Genomic DNA, 18,794 nt, shown 5'->3' with positions numbered 1-18,794 from the left:
TATATATACATATGTAAAAAAGTTGAAAACATAAAATTACAATTACAAACCAAGTGAGACTATAATTCTAATCTATTAAAATGAAACTATAAAATGAAACATAAAACATAAAAATCTAAGTATTCTAATCTATTAAAATAATACAAATTAGTCTAAAACTATTACAAATTAATATAAAAAATATTACAATTTGTCAAATAATTTAAATGAATAGTATTACAATATTATAAATTATAGCTAGTAAGATGACTTTGAGTCCTAAGATTGGAGTTTGGGGGTGGTGGCTGGTGGGCAGGTGAGACGGTGAGATTATAAAGCCTGAAACATTAATAGGAAAGCAAATTAGAATTATAAACAATATATATTTACATATGTAAAAAAAGTTGAAAACATAAAATTACAATTACAAACCAAGTGAGACTATCAAGGATTGCATATTAGACCATTAAGAATTTGGGATTATGTGAAAGTGAGGCTGTGAATATGAGACTATAAAACCTGAAAAACAAAATAAGGAAAAGAAATCATAAATATAAAATTATATAGATATATAAAAAGTTAAAAAAAAAACAAAAATTACAAATCAAGATGAGATTTAGATCAAGATGAGATTATTGGGATTGGGATGAGACTATAAAATTGAAAAAAATTTGAAAATTGATTAGAATTACAAACAATACATAAATACTACGAATAAATAAGAGAACCATTAATGATGGATCTAACTACGAAGTCATATTGCAGCTAATGTAGACATAGGGGCGTTTGTCGAAATTGTCTCTATAACAATTAAACTTGAATATATGTAGTAACACAATATATTATAAGCAAAAGTAATATTATATGGGCGGATAGATATACAACATTCCATTGATTCCATTCCAAGTACTACTCTTCTTAACAAGACAACCTATGAAATGAAGGAAAAAAAATAATCTAAAATAGGACATGGTTTAAACCATATCATATTACGCACACTATGATTTTTAAAAAAAGAATTTTAAGTTTTTAAAAAATAGGGGTGGTTGTCCACCCCATTTGGGGAGGTTTGGCAACCCTATTTGGAGTGGTATGCGGCCCCTTGACACTAGGGTGGCCATATCCACTTTAGCTAAGGTGGACTTTCATCGGGGTGGCAATGGTGGATACCTCCCTAAGGGCTACCAGATTTATGGTCGAAGGACTACAAGAGTGGTAACTACAAATGGTCTTATAAATAATTACAGTTGGGGATTTTAGGAGTTTAAGCTTTACATTTTAGGGTTTTAGTTTAAGACTTTAAAAAAAGTTTTTTGCTTTTCATAAAAAGGTTAAAGTCTTTAGGTTGCAATCTGTGATTGTAGAATGTAAAACCTAGATTATACATCACATCTTGATAGCATCCACACTCTAAAATGAACCCCAGGGAGCAAAAGGAATTACAATAATAAGTAGGCTAGCTTATACCTAAGGGGTTGGTTAGATAAAATAGGAGCTTATGTGTTGTTCTTGTTCTTCTTGCCTCTAAAATGTAGGGAGGGCAAAACCTCTAATGGCTTCAACTCCGACCGATGCTCGCTCCAAGTCCGAGTTTGACGGAGTCAAAAAATTTGAAGTTTGGAATCAAAGTCAGGGTTGCTCTAAAAAAAAAAAATCAAAGTCAGAGTCGAAGTCAATATTGGCCCCGACCCCCAAACTCTGACTCTGATATTTATTTTTGATATTTTTAATATTGTAATGTATATAATAGGTTGAGTGACCTATTGGTTGAGACGGTATTTTGGCAATAGGAGAACCTACTTTCGAGTCCCCCAGTTTCATGTTTTGCAAATGTTTTTTTAAGAAAATCTCAAATGACGTTGTTTTTAATAGGCTATATATTCGTCTCTTTCAAAACCCTACGCATTTACTCTCTTTTCTCTCTTCCCCCTCTAGTGCCTCCACTCCTTTCATTATGTCTGCCACTCCATCATCACCTCCACATTCTTTGATCAAACCGAGTCAAACGCCATTCTCTTCCTCTTCTTCATCTTCTCCATCATCCCTCTTCCTCTGGTCTTCCTTGAGCTTGCTCACTTGGCTAGCTCGAACGCTTCAAGATTCAGCCCAAGGCCAGGTTATCTTCAACTCAAGTGTTTTGTTGCTACAAGGATGTCATGTGCATGTTCTTCCTAATCATTGGTCCCTTGTAGGTTATCTTCAACTCAAATGTTTTGCTGCCACTCTGTCTTTGTAGCTTTATTTTTGCATATAATTTCTTTATGTGGGTGATTTTTGCAATCCAATTTGGATTATTTTTGTTTTTGTGGGTGATTTTGGCAATCAGATTTGGATTGGGGCCTTTTTTTTTTTTTTTTTTTTTTTTTTTTTTTTTTTTTTATGGGCGAATTCTCTCTGTGGCTTTGATACCCTGATTCCAACTCTGACTTGGACTCCAAAAACTTTGATCGGAGTTGAAGTCAAAGCTCAACTTAGACTCCGACTCCAAAAACTTCAATCGGAGTCGGAGTCAAAACAAAAGGTCATCAAGTTGCCAAATTGATTATTTAATACTTGATTGTGGCCTTGTTCAATATTCTACTATCAACATACATGCTAAGATCCATAATCGAACAATGCTTCCCCTCACCAACCCCTTAGCTATAAGCTACTTGTCTTTATAATTCTTCTTGCTCATTATGGATGCCTGGTTAGGAAGACCAACACTAGCAATGAAATAGATGCAATGTAATGTAGGAGGATCCAAGTTAGATGATGCTAAGTTGTCAGATGGCATGTTAATGGCACTGAGATACTTTGAGTTGATAGATCAGCGCAAAGATGGCAGGTAATTGTGATCTTTTCCTAATTGTGACAGTTTTGACTTTGGAGTGCGTTTTGGTATTTTGGCCATAACTTTGGCTATATGTATCTGAACCTCACATATGACCCCAATTCAGCAAGCTCTTTTCGGCGTGCATATATCTATCTAAGGTCAAAATCCATTGTTTTCCGTTATGAATCCCCATTTTTAGTTATTTTTTTTTCTTTTTATGGTAATATTTCATTTATCATTTAGGAAATGATTCTGAACTCGATTTAGGCCAGATTTTTGACAGATTACTTCTTTTATTACGTATTGAATTTTGGCATGATTATTGTTATTTTGCTATTTTTGGTAAAATTCTGATAATGACGATTTTCTGTTATATAGCTCGGCTTGTGGGTTGATTTTCGATATTTTTTGATTTGAACATCAGAAGTATTTCTCTGTGTTTTTAAGTGATTCTATTATGTTCTTCTCTGTGAATTATCTATTGAAACAACTTGCAGAATAATAGCTATTCTGTCCGGCGTCACAATGTCATATATCTTTCATGGGTAGTAATCCAGATAAAATTTCATCTAGTACAACATCTAAAAATTCTTGCAATCAAGTGTTCATGATGGGAGGCATCTCTCTCATACTTCTCATTCTCCTCTAAAACAACAAGGGCATAATTCTCACTAAACTTCAGCATGGCCCCTTCAACTCTAGTCTTAGACAAAATTATTTCCCTCCCCATTGCAAAACCTCTATGAAAATGATGCCAAAAAATGTGGAGAAAAGTGAAAGAATGACAAAGTAAGAAGGAAAACAAAGTCCAATTTATAAATAAAACTCACCACTCCAAGGAAATCCATCTAAGGGGTTAGAGTAGTTGTAATCACAATTCAAGTACAGTTCACACAAGATACGAAGTAACGAAACTCAAGGCTAGATTTCCATTGAGATGTAATCACTACAATTATGAGCACTAACATTGGTTTAGCCAAATGCTAGTACAATGTAAAATCGGCTAAGATGTCTAAAAAATACTCTACATTGGCTAAAATAATAAAAAATAATAATTTAACCAATCTCATAGCTAACTTTATGGGATAAAATTGATTAAAGTTACCTAAAGCCACTTGAATGTCCTTTTTAGCTCAAATTTGGCAACAATTATGCACAAGCCAATGCTAATGCTCTAGGTGGTGGGAGGTTTACTGATGTTTTAAAAGCATAACTCATGGGGTCCTCTCCTTCCTTGAAGGGTGAAGTTTTTCTCTCTACATAGAGGAGGGTCTTTTAGGCTGGTTTATTCTAGTCTGAAGAGGGTGTCATGGTTGAGGAGTTGGCAAAACAGTGGGAAGGACTTAACCTTACAGATCAGGAAAAAAAGGAGGTGAATTTGTCTTCTTCTATCCTGGATAAGGCAAAGGCACGAGGAGATGCTGTTTGTTTACAATGATCATAGCAGACAAGGTAGTCAATAGAGAAGCATTCAAAACGACTATATCAAGGATTTGGTAGACCGAAGGATAGTTGCAATACATTGACATAGGTGAGAACAAGTTTTTGATTGAGTCTCAAAAGGAAGAAGACTTGCTGAGGGTAATCTATGGGAGGCCATAGTCTTTTGATCGATAGCTTGTGTGCCTGCAGGAGTTTGAGGATACTTTACCTTTGAATGACATCACATTCAACAAGGAAGTTTTTTGGTTACAAGTTCATAAAATGCCATTAGCAATATGCCACAAGAAGTGGGAATTCAGATTGGTGAATGTGTTGGGAAAGTGTTGAAAGTTAATGCAAATCAAAGGGGACTTAGGTGGGAATAGTTCTTAAGGCTGAGAATGGAAGTGGATATCACTAAAGCTCTAATGAGTGGTACTCTCTTAATCATTGATGGACAACAAACTTGGATCCAATTCAAGTACGAGAGGCTGCCAAACTTTTGCTTTAAATGATTAAGCACTCTAAACAGTTCTGCCCCAGAATGGCAGCAACTAAAGGTGATGAAGTAGATCAGTCCCAATATGGACCATGGCTACGTGCTCCTACTGCAACTCTCAGTGGGAATAGTTAGAAGAGATACGGTGGTGCAAGAGGTCAAGAAGAGAAGGAAGATGGCCAACCATGGCAGACTGGTGAGAGTGACAAGGACGATGTCCAAAAAGGAAAGTCTTCATCGCAGGAGCAATTTCAGGAAGTAAAAGCAAGGTTTTGTTCAAAGGAACTGGCAGCAATGAAGGAAGGTGAGCAAGGATTAAGAAAGAGAGAGGATTCTATGGTTTTTGCAACTCCAAGAATGTGGGGATTGGGAAAGGAAACAATTTTCAAAATGGATGAAATAGAGGCTAGAAGGGAAGTTAGTCTTACTCAATGTGAAACTGTCATAAAAAAGGAAGGTCTCAACGCAGTGGTGGCAACTACTAGTCATAGTCAGCGAGATAGCTTAATTGGGACCCATCACTTAGAATCCACATTGGCTTCCCAATTAAGTTCATTAGATAAGTTCTTGGCTGACCAGGTTCTTATTTTGGAAAGATAAAAGAAGACTAGTTGGAAAAGAAGAGCAAGGGACAGGTTTATGCAAAATTTGTCAATGAATCTAGTAAACAAGTGGAGGGTACTGGTGAAAGGAAGAGGAGCTCTGAAGGAACCTAGGATGATATTCACATCACTAATGCTCTTAAAAAATAGAAATGGGAGGGGATGGATGGGATGGACTCAAACGATAAAGAATAGGTGGATGCTGTTATACAGCCCCACCAACAGCCATGAATTGCCTAGGTTGGAATTGCCGAGAGCTTGGGAACTGTCGTACTGTTAGAGATCTTCATCTTGTGTGGAAGAATAAGGCCTCAAACTTTATTTTCCTGATGGAAATAAAGTGTAAAAGGAACAAGATAGAGAGGATTAAGAAGAGATTAATGCTTGATCACAACTTTATAGTGGACTGTAGAGGGCCTAGTGGAGGGATTGCTATCTTATGGAAGGATGATGTTGATGCCAACCTGGAGTCATACACTCAGAATCATATTTCCCTCAAAGTTAAAAATGTAAATGATGGGATGAATTGGATACTTACTAGTTTGTATGGAAGCCCATCTACTGTTAAGAGGCAGGAAAGTTGGCAGCTCCTTAGAGGATTGAAACCTGAAAGTGAATTGGGGTGGTTATGTGTTGAAGATTTTAATGAGATCATTACCAACAGTGAGAAGTATGGGGGAGCTATGAGATCCTATAGTCAAATGGAAAATTTTAGAATGGCAGTGGAAGCATGTGGATTGAGTGACTTGGGTTTCGTTGATAACAGATTTACCTGGTCTAATAATAGATATGGAGAAGCTTTCACTAAAGAAAGACTAGATAGAGCCTTAAGTAATAATATATGGTCTGAGTTTTTCCCTAGAACTATGGTTCATACATTACCCGCACAAAGTTTTGATTACTGTCCAATTTTCATCTCTATGGACAATATTTCTAATGACATGATTAGCAACCTAAAACCTTTCAGGTATGAAGCTAGCCGGGCACAAAGAAATGAATGTGCCAAACTTATTGAGGAGGAGTGGAGAAAACCGAGGCTAGCAGAAAACAAGCTTAGTTACACTTCTGAAGGCCTAAAGAAATGTCAGCAAAAATTATTGAATTAGAGTAAATAGCAAGTTGGCAATTCAAAGAGAGAAATCCAAAAAAAGCTGGCACATATTTCCAACTTGCAGCAGTCTAATAAAGGAGACATGAACGATAAGATAAAAATAAAGCAATGGGAAGTTGACAAGCTCCTTGAAGAAGACAATATGAAGTGGAAACAACATGCCAAACATAGATGACTAAAGGAAGGGTACAAAAATACTAAGTTCTTTCATCCATGTGCATCTCAGATGGTGAAGGCAAACAAAATTAGAAGGCTTATTAGTGAAAATGGTCAGGTGATCACACTACCAGAAGAAATCCGTCAGCAATTCCAAGAATTTTTTCAGAGCCTCTTCACAACTGTTGATCCAAATAATATTGAAGAGTGCTTGGCAGCTATGAATGTTAGAATGAGTGAAGATATGAACATGGAATTGATTAAACCTTATACTTCCCAAGAGGTTGAAGAGGCCTTGTTTCAAATGAATGGCCTGAGCTCACCTAGTCCTAATAGCTTTCCAGCAGCCTTCTATCAGCAGCACTGGAGTATAGTAGGAGAGCAAGTTAGTGAGTCAGTGTTATTTGTGCTTAATCATAAAGGATGTATATGACATAAATAACATTTTTGTTGCTCTAATTCCAAAAAAGAATAACTCCACTAAGGTGTCTGATTTCAGGCCTATCTCTCTGTGTAATGTCATTTATAAGCTTATTTCCAAAATCCTAGCCAATAGGTTGAAAAAGGTTTTACCAAACATCATCTCTTAGAATCAATCAGCCTTTGTTCATGGCAGACTCATTTCTGACGATATCATTGTTACTTTTGAGGCAATGCATGCTATGAAATGCAAAATGACAGGGAAAGAATGGTACATGGCTTTGAAACTTGACATGAGTAAGACGTATGATAGAATTGAATGGAGATTTCTCAGATCAATAATGCGCAGAATGGGTTTTGATACAAAGTGGGTAGATTTGGTGATGAGCTGTATAGAATCAGTGTCCTATTCTATATTGGTAAATGGGGTCCCTCAAAGCTACTTCAATCCATCAAGGGGTATTAGGCAAGGTGATCCCCTATCACCTTACCTATTTATTCTATGTGCAGAGGCATTGAGTACAATGATAAGAAAAGCTGAAGATGAAGGAGTGATTACTGGGGTTCCTTTTGCAAGAGGAAAAGTTAGACTCTCTCATTTATTTTTTTGCAAATGATAGACTTTTATTTTGCAAGGCTAATGCCATAGAATGGAGCAGACTTTTCAGTATCCTAAAAGTTTATGAAGAAGCCTCAGGACAAAGACTGAACCTGAAAAGACCTCAATCCAGTTCAATAGAAACACAACCAAGGAAACTCAAGACTTCATCTTAGTATTTCTAGTGTGAGATCAACAATCATATGAGAAATATCTTGAGTTGCCAACAGTAGTGGGAAGAGCAAGAGAAAAGTCTTTTAGAAGTATCCTGGATAGAATGAGAATGAGAATCAGTAGCCCAAAGGTGAAAACACTTTCTCAAGTAGGAAAAGAAATTTTCCTTAAGGCTTCAGTGCAAGCTCTCCTAACATATAGCATGAGTGTTTTTAAACTGCCTAGCAATTTGTTTAGAAATATCAATAGTGTTATGCAGAATGTTTGGTGGGAACAACAAGAGGCTAAGAGGAAGATTAATTGGGTCTCATGGAGTACAATGGGGAAGGCTAAATTAGTAGGAGGTATGGGGTTTCAAGATTTGGAAGGCTTCAATCTTGCACTGCTTGTTAAACAAGACTGGAGGTTGATTCAACACCCTCAATCTATAGCATATCAAGTTTTAAAGACCAAGTATTTTCAAGGATCTTCTTTTTTGAATGCTAGGCTGGGACAAAAGCCTTCATATATTTGGAGGAATATTCTGGCAACCAAGCATCTAATTGAAGCTGGAACTTACTGGAGAATAGGCATAGGTGTAACATTAAGTATTTAGAATGATAAATGACTTCCAAAGCTCACACCATCAAAGATTCATAGTCTTGTGTTGATACTAGACAGCAAGGCCAAAGTCCAAGAGTTGATTGAGGCAGGTGAAAAGAAATGGAGAACCGTGCTGGTGGAATAGATTTTTTAAAATGAAGAAGCAAAAATGATAGTACAGATCCCTCTTAGTTCCTTTAATAGCCTTGATAAACTAATTTGGAAATATACATCTACTGGTCCTTCATTGTTAAGAGTGTCTACCATATGCAAAAGGAACTGTTTTTGGCTGCAAAGGGCCAGGCCTTGAGTAGTAATAGATTTCAAAAGGTGTGGTAGCTGACTTAGAGTTTGAAGGTCACTCCAGGGGATAGGGTCTTTCTTTGGAGAGCATGCTTAGAAGCTTTACCCACTCATGCTAATTTGTTTAAGAGGAAAATAGTGAAGCATCCAAAGTGTCTCATCCATTCTAATGACAAAGAGATTGTTGTTTATGCTATTTGGGAATGTGAATCTACTAAGGATGTTTGGTGTCAATGTTCAAAAAGGCTGCAAAAAATTCTTTTCTTTCACAAGAATTTGTTGAAACTAATAGAGACTATGTCAGATACAATGGAAACTAAATTGTTGCGGAAGTTTGCAATGATAGCAAGAAAGATTTGGTTGAGAAGAAATGAACTCATATTCAATAAAGAGTTCAACCATCCTAACAAAGTAGTGAGTCTAGCGCATCAAACTTTGCAATTGCTACACGGAGGAGCCAAAAAAGCATACGTCATAGCTAAGTAGCAGTACAAGAACCATGTGGGAACCCCCTCCTATGCACACTTACAAATTAAACTGAGATGCAACTGTAGATAAGATTCAATCCAAAATTTGAATTATGTGGTGAGAGAGGATGGAAGGATTATTGCAACTATGAGGAAAAACAAGTCTTTTTCCAAATCCTTTACTGGCTGAAGCATATGGGGCATTGCAAGCAACAACTTTTGGCTTGGAATTGAGACTTAGAAATATTATTCTTGAAGGGAATTCCCTTCAGATCATCCAGGCCTTGGAGAGGGATGATGCTGCGTGGACTAGTACAGGAATGCTTGTGTCTGAAGCTAAAGAGAATTTAAATAATTTTGTCAAATGGGATACTCTTCATATTAGAAGAAATATCAATGTTTTTGCACGTCTTGGCAAAATATGCTTTATTCATTTATGATGTAATTGTTACTACGGAGGAATTTCCTCCATGTATTTCAGATTTGATATAATGGAATGAGCTAAAAAGCTTCCTTTTAAAAAAAAAAAAAAAAGAAAAGAAAAGAAAAGAGCAAAAAAGACAAAAAAAGGGAGATGCTCCGGGTGGGGAGTTTTATCTATTATTTGAATATTTTTCTGGTTTGCTCATTTTTTGCCACATTTTCAGGCACTTAATTCAAAATATAGTATACTGACAAAGCTGTAGTTGATAGTGTAAGTAGTCTAATGGCATTTTCCCCCCCTTTTCTGGAACAAGTTATGAGAATCATATCATCCAACACTATAACTTATAGGGAAATTCTGGTTGGTTAGCATAAAAACACCATTTATTCTTTAATGTTAACTCATAGATCCCACCAGTAGAAATAGAACCATCACTTCGCTAAATTAGCATTGTTTTGATTTCCAAATAGAAGAATTCTACTTATAACATCAGTCCTTGGAAGATTCAAGAGTGCTCAATGTAACGCAACTGCACCACAACCATTTCCATTTTGCTGACCCTACATTTGTCACTCAATGTTCTGAAACTAAGAGCACAACAGCGATCATAGCAATATATTTTATATACTATAATCTCAACCCTCCTCTACTTACGTTGACGTGACATCATCTGTTAACTCTCAAATTTATCATCTCAAAAGATAAAAACGAATCTAAAGGTTAATGAGAGATGTTATTCCAACATGGTAGGTAGAATGAATATGCGATACACAGCATAACTCGGATAAAATATGCTCTAGAAGCCGCAAGGATTTCTATGCAATCACATCACAAGAGGAGATTAATGCCCAAATCTATTCTGAACTGTGTCGACCATTCCATTAATCACATCACAAGAGGAGATTAATGCCCAAATCTATTCTGAACTGTGTCGACCATTCCATTAAACTACTTTTAGCAGCACTGTGAATCCATAATATTGGATCAATACACATGAAGAGATATTTCAACTCCAGCATACAGATAAATAACATGAGGAAACAACTTCTCCAGACAATAGAAAATCGAAACATTGAGAGAATGCATTTATGCCATCAACAGTAGCACTGACTATATAAGTTGCATATGGATGTCACTAGAAAACGAAGGTTGAATTCAGACTTATGACTTCTCATTTCTTTTGGGGGGGGTGGGGGTGGGCTTACTCTTTCAATAACCCAAATTCCAGTCACATAACACCACATTTCATAACACTAAATAATGATATGATAAAGCACCACTCCAGGAAACCCATCATCGTCTGTGGCTCAAATCATTCAATTGACCATTTTCGATGATGCCATTCTCATTCAAGTACTCAACAAATTCATCAATAAGGTAGGGCCACGCACCTTCGGCATCATAGTCTGACAATGTTGGGCCCACTGTCTGCATACAAAACATGAAAAAAGTTAGTAGTGACAAGACCGGCATCAAGTCCTCCAAGTAACCTATAACTATAATGATACCTTAATATGCTTTGAATTTCCATCAGAGATCTATACAGATTCAAAAGAGCAGTCCTATTCTCTATGACTATAATGATGGCTTTATATGCTTCCATTTCCATGGTAAAGTGAAACTACGATATCAACCAAATTTAACCTTCCTCCACAGAAATGCAATTTAAGTATAAGACTTCAAATTATAATTTATTTGTAAACTTCAACAAGATAAAAATTGATTTGGAAACCAGAATTTATGACCTCGTTCTTCCACTGCACAAGTTTGCTTACCTCATATCTCATCAATAAGCAAAAAGATGATTGACATGATGAATGGTAGGGATGGGAGTCAGTATGACTTGCGTCATTTCATCTTTTGCTCATGATTCTAAGATAAAGAACATATGGAAAGAGCCAGCATTGCAATAAAAGAAAAATAAAATAAAGAGAAAAGTGCAAAGAAAAATAAAAAAAAGTAAATATATCAGTATATAACTTTCCCTCCCTCCCTTTGCATATGCAGGTGTAAACGAAAGCATGCACTTCACCCTAAAATAATGAGCAGGTAAGCGTTTATTAATGCTTTATATTTTTTTTTATAAGTTATTAACGCTTTATATCTTACCCTTGCAAACTCCAAAAGTTGAGACCATGTGTCCCTAGAAATTGCTTTATTATGCCGGGCCTGAGTCAGCAATACAAAGACACAAAGCAAAAACCAAAGGGAAAAAAGTTAATTAATCCCCTCACAAAAGAGAAAGTAAGCAAACTCATGGAGTTCATAACATTAGTTCAATCAAAAAAGTTTGTCAAAAGTATCCCTAACTAGACACCGAGCTATTCATTGGATTGAATAATTTGTGAAGGCAATTTACCTAGTTGCCTAACTGACCAGAGTTTTCCAAGAATTCATTAGCCCAACATCGACTCAATTGGATCACAAAAAATTTAAGGATGGCATAGTTATCACAAAATTGACTGGGATATAAATCCTTCACTCCCTACCCCCCTTTCCCTCTCACCCCCTCTCTGAATAAGTAGTATAAGCTTCATTATTCTCCGATGATTTTGTTTCTAGGTACATTCTCTGATGATTTTGTCATAATCAGATTAGTCCCCTTGATTCAACTGGACATTATAATTTCCTTCTTCAAGATCCTAACTTTTACAGTGCTGCATTTCCACAGCCAGCATTCCTCTCCCTCCTGACTGTGTTCTTTGTTCAGCATCATCCAATATTTCATCAATCAGTAATGTGGCCTTTAAACTTCAAGCTTGTATTGGCAATGCCCTTTCGTTCCAAACATAAAATTCTTTTTAGCATACTACTTAGGAGTTCCAAAATAAAAATTAAAAGCTAGGGAGCAATAATAACAGAAGGAAAAAAGAAATAAAAAATAGAAGAGAGAGAGAGAGAGAGAGAGAGAGAGAGAGAGAACATAATGTAAATTAAAGATACACATGTCTGCTTGTGTTTATGCAAGGGGAAGCCAATATGGTGATTGGGGGGACCTGTGGGGGGTGCGTATACAAGGCATGAGTGACTTCTTTTGGGGGTCAGGAAAAAAGGAAAAGAAAAAGAAAAAATCTAGCAATGTCATAGGTGCCTATGTGAGATATACGCCTATTCATTTATAGCTTCATAGACCTGAAAGTAGATCCACAGAGGCCCCTTTGACAAATTAAGCAATACACTTAGCACAATATTTTCATTTCCCACAGCAGTTCAGCTTAACATTGCTTTAATCCCAACTATACACTGCCAGCTACATGATTCTTTTCAAGATAGGTAACAGGAATTCATTAATCGATTCTCATCCAAAAGTTTGAAAACGTGGTTAAAACAGATCACACGATGGATGATAAGCTACCTGTAAGAATTGGCACCAGTGATCAACCAACGGCCACTGCTTTTCAGCAAACAGTAATTGCCACATTCCAATTGCCGTATCCAATGCTAAAGATTTCTGACCCTGAAATACGCAAAGACAAATCAGCCTGTGTATACCCTAGAGATACTTGAGGTGAAGACCATTTGGGCGTCAATTAATATAATAGATAGATAATATGTGAATAATTGAACTTATAGTGTCAAATATAATTCACAGTTGCTACAATGTAGTTCAGAGCTGTCCAGTAAGTTGAAAATAGATTTCCTTTTAATTGTGAGTGCACATGGTGTGTCAAAAGATGCACATGCGTCCTTGTGAGTTTAAGGCCATGTTTAGATTCCAAAGGTTTTCAGGTTTTTTTAGATTTTTTTTTTTTTTTTTTTTTTTTATCGGTAAACAATATCTTTTTTTTTATCATAAGAATGGGCAAGAGCTCAAGCATATGGGACATATGCAAGACCAACACCTATGCGCTGCTAGCTTCTTTTTTTTTTTTTTTTTCATTATCAATTCAAACATCTTTTAAACACCAAAAAAAAAAAATCTCGAACAAACAATAATTCATCCAATCATTTACCTTGGTTTTTGGAGCAAACAAAAAAAAGCAACCAAGCATTGACAAAAAGCCAGAATAAATCAAACTAATAGACTCTCGATCCAAATATATTTTCTACAGAGCCCACTAGTTTCACAAAACCCAAGAAAACCCACGGCAAAGAAGTTTGCAAGAGATGCTTAGACAAATAATCTAAATCTAAAATTAAAATAACTGAACTAAGGTTAGGGTTTTTATCTTAAAAGAAGTATTAAGAATAGGCAAAATGAGTAGCCCAAGTGCCACGGTATGCTGCAAGAATTGACACACAAACACAGTTCTCATTTGTGGAAGTAGAGATATATATTCATTCGTCAATTGAAAGCCTTTATATGGAGAAAACAGTACCTTTTCTTTTGCCCAGCCAAATGCAAAATTATAGATCTCAAAGAACTTTTCTGGACAATGACAAGAAGCAAAGATCATTTCCGCAACAAAAGCACAATTGTTTATCTCTGAGTCAGAAAATGATAATCACAAAAATATCTTTGACATCACCTTTAAGAACATCAATTTCGGAAGCACTTCCCCAGAAAAGACGCATAAAAAATGATACCAAATTATAAATTCAAGTAATAACAAACATCATGAACCATTGAACATACGTTCATCTTTCAGCTCAGATCGCAGAAAAGGTATTCTTTCACGGAACTTCTCCAAAGAATCTATCCTGTCATTAGAGTATATAAACCATTGTCAGGGTTTTGTCATGATAATTCAAAACTCCCAAACCATATGATTATTAGAAAAGGACAAGTAAATCAAACATATCTATGGATAAACTTACCCTAGTGCTTGAAGTCCACCAAGAAACTCCTGCTTGGAAAACTCACACATGGTGGCAGCCTTCATGTGCCATGAAACCACCAACTGCAAGAACAGCGGCAACCCACGTTCTTAAGTATTGCCAAGCCACTCATTATCATCGTAAGCATTCATAAAGTGAGACCAAATATACAGATAGAAATCATAAGTATGTATTCAACTACAACATATCTTGATGTAGAAGTTTAATAATAAGCATTGTCAAAATTTTCTCCATTGGAGATGTCTTGTGACCTCACTACATGGAATGTTAGTTTCATCAGAGTAGCTCATGATGAAGTAGATGCCTTCACTGCATTCTTTAATCTTCGACTCCATTGGTGTGACATGAGGGAGTGGAAACAAGCCTTCACTCCAATTTCTGAGAATTTACAGTTTCAAAAAAGAATAGGAGCAACCAAAATCATAATAAGCATGCTGTTCACGCTGAGGATGCTTCTTTGGGGGACCATTTGGAGATATCTGGTGACCTCGCTCAGTGGAATGTTAGTCTCATCAGAGTAGCTCGTGGCATTGAGGTAGAAGCCTTCACTGCATTCTTTGATATGCTTCACTCCATTGGTGTGACATGAGGTGGAAACAAGCTCCTTTGGGCCCTTTCTAAGGAAGGATATTCAAGGTCTGCTCTTTCTATAATGCTCTTATCCCTAATGATAATAGTTCATTTCCTTGACCGAGCATCTGGCAGACTTGTAGGTATTTTGCATGAACAGCCTTTCAGGACTCGATAATTTGAGGAAAAGGCACATTGTTGTGCTTGACTGGTACTGCTTGTGTAAAAAGAGTGGGGAGTCCGTGGCTCATCTTCTACTCCATTGTGAGGTTCCTAGTGTTTTGTGGAGTTTTTTTCAACCAGGTTGGGATGGGATGGATCATGCTCAAAAGAATTAGAGGATTTGTGATTGTCGAGAAATCATAGCAGAGTGGAAAATGGTTCCTACTTGCCTCATATGACGTATTGGAGGGAAAGAAATGAAAGAAGTTTTGAGTATTGTGAACCAACAACTGAGGAGCTATAGACTATCTTTCTCCATGCTCTACTCTTTTTGACAGCATCTATAGATTTCAATGAGCTTAATTTACATGATTTTCTTCTATTATTTTCTCTTTCTAGATAGGTGAATTAATTGAATACATCCTGTGTGCTTAGATTGCTTCTTTTCTGTTTTAAATTTAGTTCTCTTATTACTTATAAAAAATGAGGAATTCAGAACTATATAAATCTGCATCTCGCCAACCTCCTTGATTAACCTAAATTATAGTTAACACTAGAAAAGAAAAGGGGGAAAAGGGGGCATTAACTGCTCAGGCAAAAGACAAAAAAAAAAAAAAAATGAGGAAACTATGAAAATTGAAAAAAAATAAACGAGCTACATATCACTTCTGATATCAACTCAATAAACAGCCAGTTACAGCCATGATTGAACTCCTCTTTTGGTCCTTTTTTTAGGGGGACAGAGGGAGAAGGGATCAGAATCCAACTATAAACTTCCTGATTCTGCCAGATTTCTAAAATTTTCTTAGACTGCTGAGTTTTAAATTGTACATTCTTTATTACTGGAGGATGAGAAATTTTGTAAAACTAAAACAAAAAAAATCAAGCTTAAGGATAATTCCTCCGCAACAAACAGATATTTAGGCATGCCAGCCTCAGAGACATAATCTCAAAGCGTTACACATACCGTAACAATATCTTGCGGATCCACCTGCCAAAAAAAATGGGTTCATGTCATTTAAACTATGAGCATCAATTTATTTAAGATAAACTTAGAATTTACAGAAGTCAAAAGTAATCACTAAACTCCAGATTTTGAAAGCAGTATTAGAAAACTGATTCGTAATAGCTACCTGAAGATCATTGCAAAGGAGAGTAATACCATCAACCAGTATCATATCACTGTATGGATCTGTGAAACATATCAGACACAATTTTCTTAGCCAAGAGATATTTTAAACACTAACAAAAAAAAGAATAAAAGAAAAAAAAAAGTCATTTCCACCGCCCAATGCTTACAAAGTCCTAAATTGAAGTTGGTTAAGTCATTTCCACTCACCAATGCTTACAGTCTGAAATTGAAACCGACATTACAAAGACCCTGCTCCACTAAAAACTAACATATTGAACTTTCCGCACCAAGTCATGAGCTCTTGCTCAACAAAAAGGGTAAAAAAACTAATAAGCTCTACATAAGTCCATACTGATAACACTGTTGTAAATGACAAGTAAACCCTTTTTTTATTGGCACACCATGGTCCAAGAGCAAAGCACCAACTAATCACTAGGGTGCACAAGCCCTTGGTAAAGAGTTTTCAGCAAGTGCACATCGTAATAATTCAAGGAGAAACTCCCCCAGCCCAATGGCCCCTAGATATTGTTTGCGCTCAAGAGGATTCAGACCTTAAATTTGGAGGGAGCATACCACCAAGACCAAGGCCCTTACCACTTAAGCCAACCCCTAGGGGGTTATGACAAGTAATCTTGAGCCGAGCCACACCACACCCCACCCTCAACACCTCCCCCCCCCCCCCCCCCCCCCCAAAAAAAAAAAAACTATGCCAAGTACTAAGGGAAGAAGACATGCAGTGCGATGCTAGATGGGGTAGCCCAAGTGAGAGTATAAGTAAAGCTTGCCTTTATATCTATTGAAGAGCTCCTCCAAATGTCTAGAGTCGGTAAAGTTTTTAACCTGGGGCTGGCTGTAGAATACATCGAATGCTCCTTCAAGATTCCAATCACTGGCCTTTAAAGTCTGGTGGGCAACTTTTTCACTGAAATAGGATTGGAATGTAAGATTCTAATATCAGTAACATTTCAACTTAAAACAATACAAAAATAAGGCTACTCTCTCTCTCTTTTTTGCACTCTCTGACACAATAGAAACGTGCATGTGAGAATACACAAACACTACCACATGATCTCAAGCAAAGCATTTGTATAAAGCACCAGATTTTCTTATCAATAAACAGGAAATTATAGAAACTACAAGTACAAGATGACCGGCTAAGATCGCACAAACACACATGATAAAAGCTGACCTAAGCCTCCAATTTCAAATGCATGATACTTGGGAGGGTGGGAAGGGAGGAGAGATTTGGGAGAGGGGGATGATAATAAAATAATAATTAAAAACTCAAATTGTTACAAGCTTAAGAGGACTATAAGCTTGCAACACTCAAACATCATCCAAATACTTTGTCAGATTTATGTCATCATTTGGCATTTTTTATGATTCTTCAAATCAGAATTATAGCTGTCAATGATCCTGAAAAAATCACTAATTCACTTTACTTCAAGCTCAAGAATAGTTGCATCAAGTTCCATGCTTTTTTTTATCAGTGAATAGTTGCATCAAGTTCAATGCTTAAAGGCAATCATTTGAATTCGGTCCAAAAACGAAAAAGGAATGCAAGAAATTCACATTCATGTTCTAAATTTTTTTATAGATAGCATTTGCAATCTTGCAACATGGCATATCATTCCACATGGCAACCTTGCCATTAGTGAATTTGACAGAAGATGGACAGATTTAATTGCAAAAATTGTAAACTCAAGGAGGTAATTACTAAAATTAGAGTTTTTTGCAAATTCGTAAAACCCAGGGACGAATTTTGCAAATAACCCCACCCCATATCGCCCATGCACCTCATTAGAACATCAACCGCCCCAGGCATGCCTAAATTTGGAATTCACTATGCTTCCCACAAAGACTCCCTTTCATTTTGACACTTGATGCCCGCCAAAGCCATTTCTCTAAAAGGGCATGGTTGAACAAAAGTAAGTGCCTCCCTAACCACCATTTGAAATTGAAGGGCACATCTTAGCCCAATTTATTTGGTGAAATTTGAGCTCTTCATCTAAACCACTCTACAAAGAGACCCACTATGAATATAACACATTACAGAATGATTTTACATTAAACACCATGTGCTTTGAGGGGCCAACCAGATCTTATCTGCTCCACCCCTATTAGGCAAAACCGATTACAAGCGATGCAAGAATGTGGTAATAAACTCCACCTCCTTGTATTGTGCTCCCATGACATCCAATTGGGGTGCATTGCCACAACATTGCAAATGATCTAAAAATAAAGATTCCTCAAAAGTGAACAATGTTGAATAACTCTAGCAAGCTACCATGAGAGTTTGATCCCCACACTTGACCCTATGCCATGGTGAAATATGAGCTCTTCACCTGAACCACTATAAAGAGTCCTATGAATACTACACATTATAGAATGACCAAATTAAACACCACGCACTTTGAGGGGCCAACCAGATCTTATCCGCTCCACTCCTTTTAGGTGAAACCGAATACAAGCGATACAAGAATGTGGTAATAAACCCCACCTCCTTGTATTGCCTCTTTCAAGAGGTAAAGTGGAGGACCAAATGGGACTCAATGATTATTCGTTCGCCGGAACCAGAAGTAAAAATTTGGTAGATAGG

The 18,794-nt window shown here is 36.6% G+C and overlaps 1 protein-coding gene across 3 annotated transcripts in view; it reads right to left on the bottom strand.

The window, feature by feature from the left end:
- Positions 1-430: 430 nt before the first annotated feature.
- Positions 431-18,794, bottom strand: part of LOC122281152 (DCN1-like protein 2) — a 29,346-nt gene continuing 10,982 nt past the window's right edge. Inside the window, exons 3-12 of one of the 3 annotated variants that reach the window (XM_043092452.1) lie at positions 16,981-17,117; positions 16,197-16,255; positions 16,031-16,054; positions 14,311-14,393; positions 14,129-14,193; positions 13,872-13,921; positions 12,908-13,009; positions 11,662-11,721; positions 10,944-10,980; positions 431-498 (exon numbers count right to left, since the gene is read on the bottom strand). In XM_043092452.1, the coding sequence (XP_042948386.1) occupies positions 446-498; positions 10,944-10,980; positions 11,662-11,721; positions 12,908-13,009; positions 13,872-13,921; positions 14,129-14,193; positions 14,311-14,393; positions 16,031-16,054; positions 16,197-16,255; positions 16,981-17,117 (670 nt within the window). In that variant the 3' untranslated portion in view covers positions 431-445. Of the gene's footprint in view, positions 499-9,987; positions 10,516-10,554; positions 10,981-11,661; positions 11,722-12,907; positions 13,010-13,871; positions 13,922-14,128; positions 14,194-14,310; positions 14,394-16,030; positions 16,055-16,196; positions 16,256-16,980; positions 17,118-18,794 lie in introns of those variants that run through there. The other 2 variants (XM_043092453.1, XM_043092451.1) reach the window with 2 other exon arrangements.

This window comes from Carya illinoinensis, chromosome 11, assembly GCF_018687715.1.
Source record: "Carya illinoinensis cultivar Pawnee chromosome 11, C.illinoinensisPawnee_v1, whole genome shotgun sequence".
NCBI classification, from domain to species: domain Eukaryota; kingdom Viridiplantae; phylum Streptophyta; class Magnoliopsida; order Fagales; family Juglandaceae; genus Carya; species Carya illinoinensis.
The sequence above is the reverse complement of the archived record's forward strand: the minus strand, read 5'-3'. Positions and strand labels throughout refer to the sequence as shown.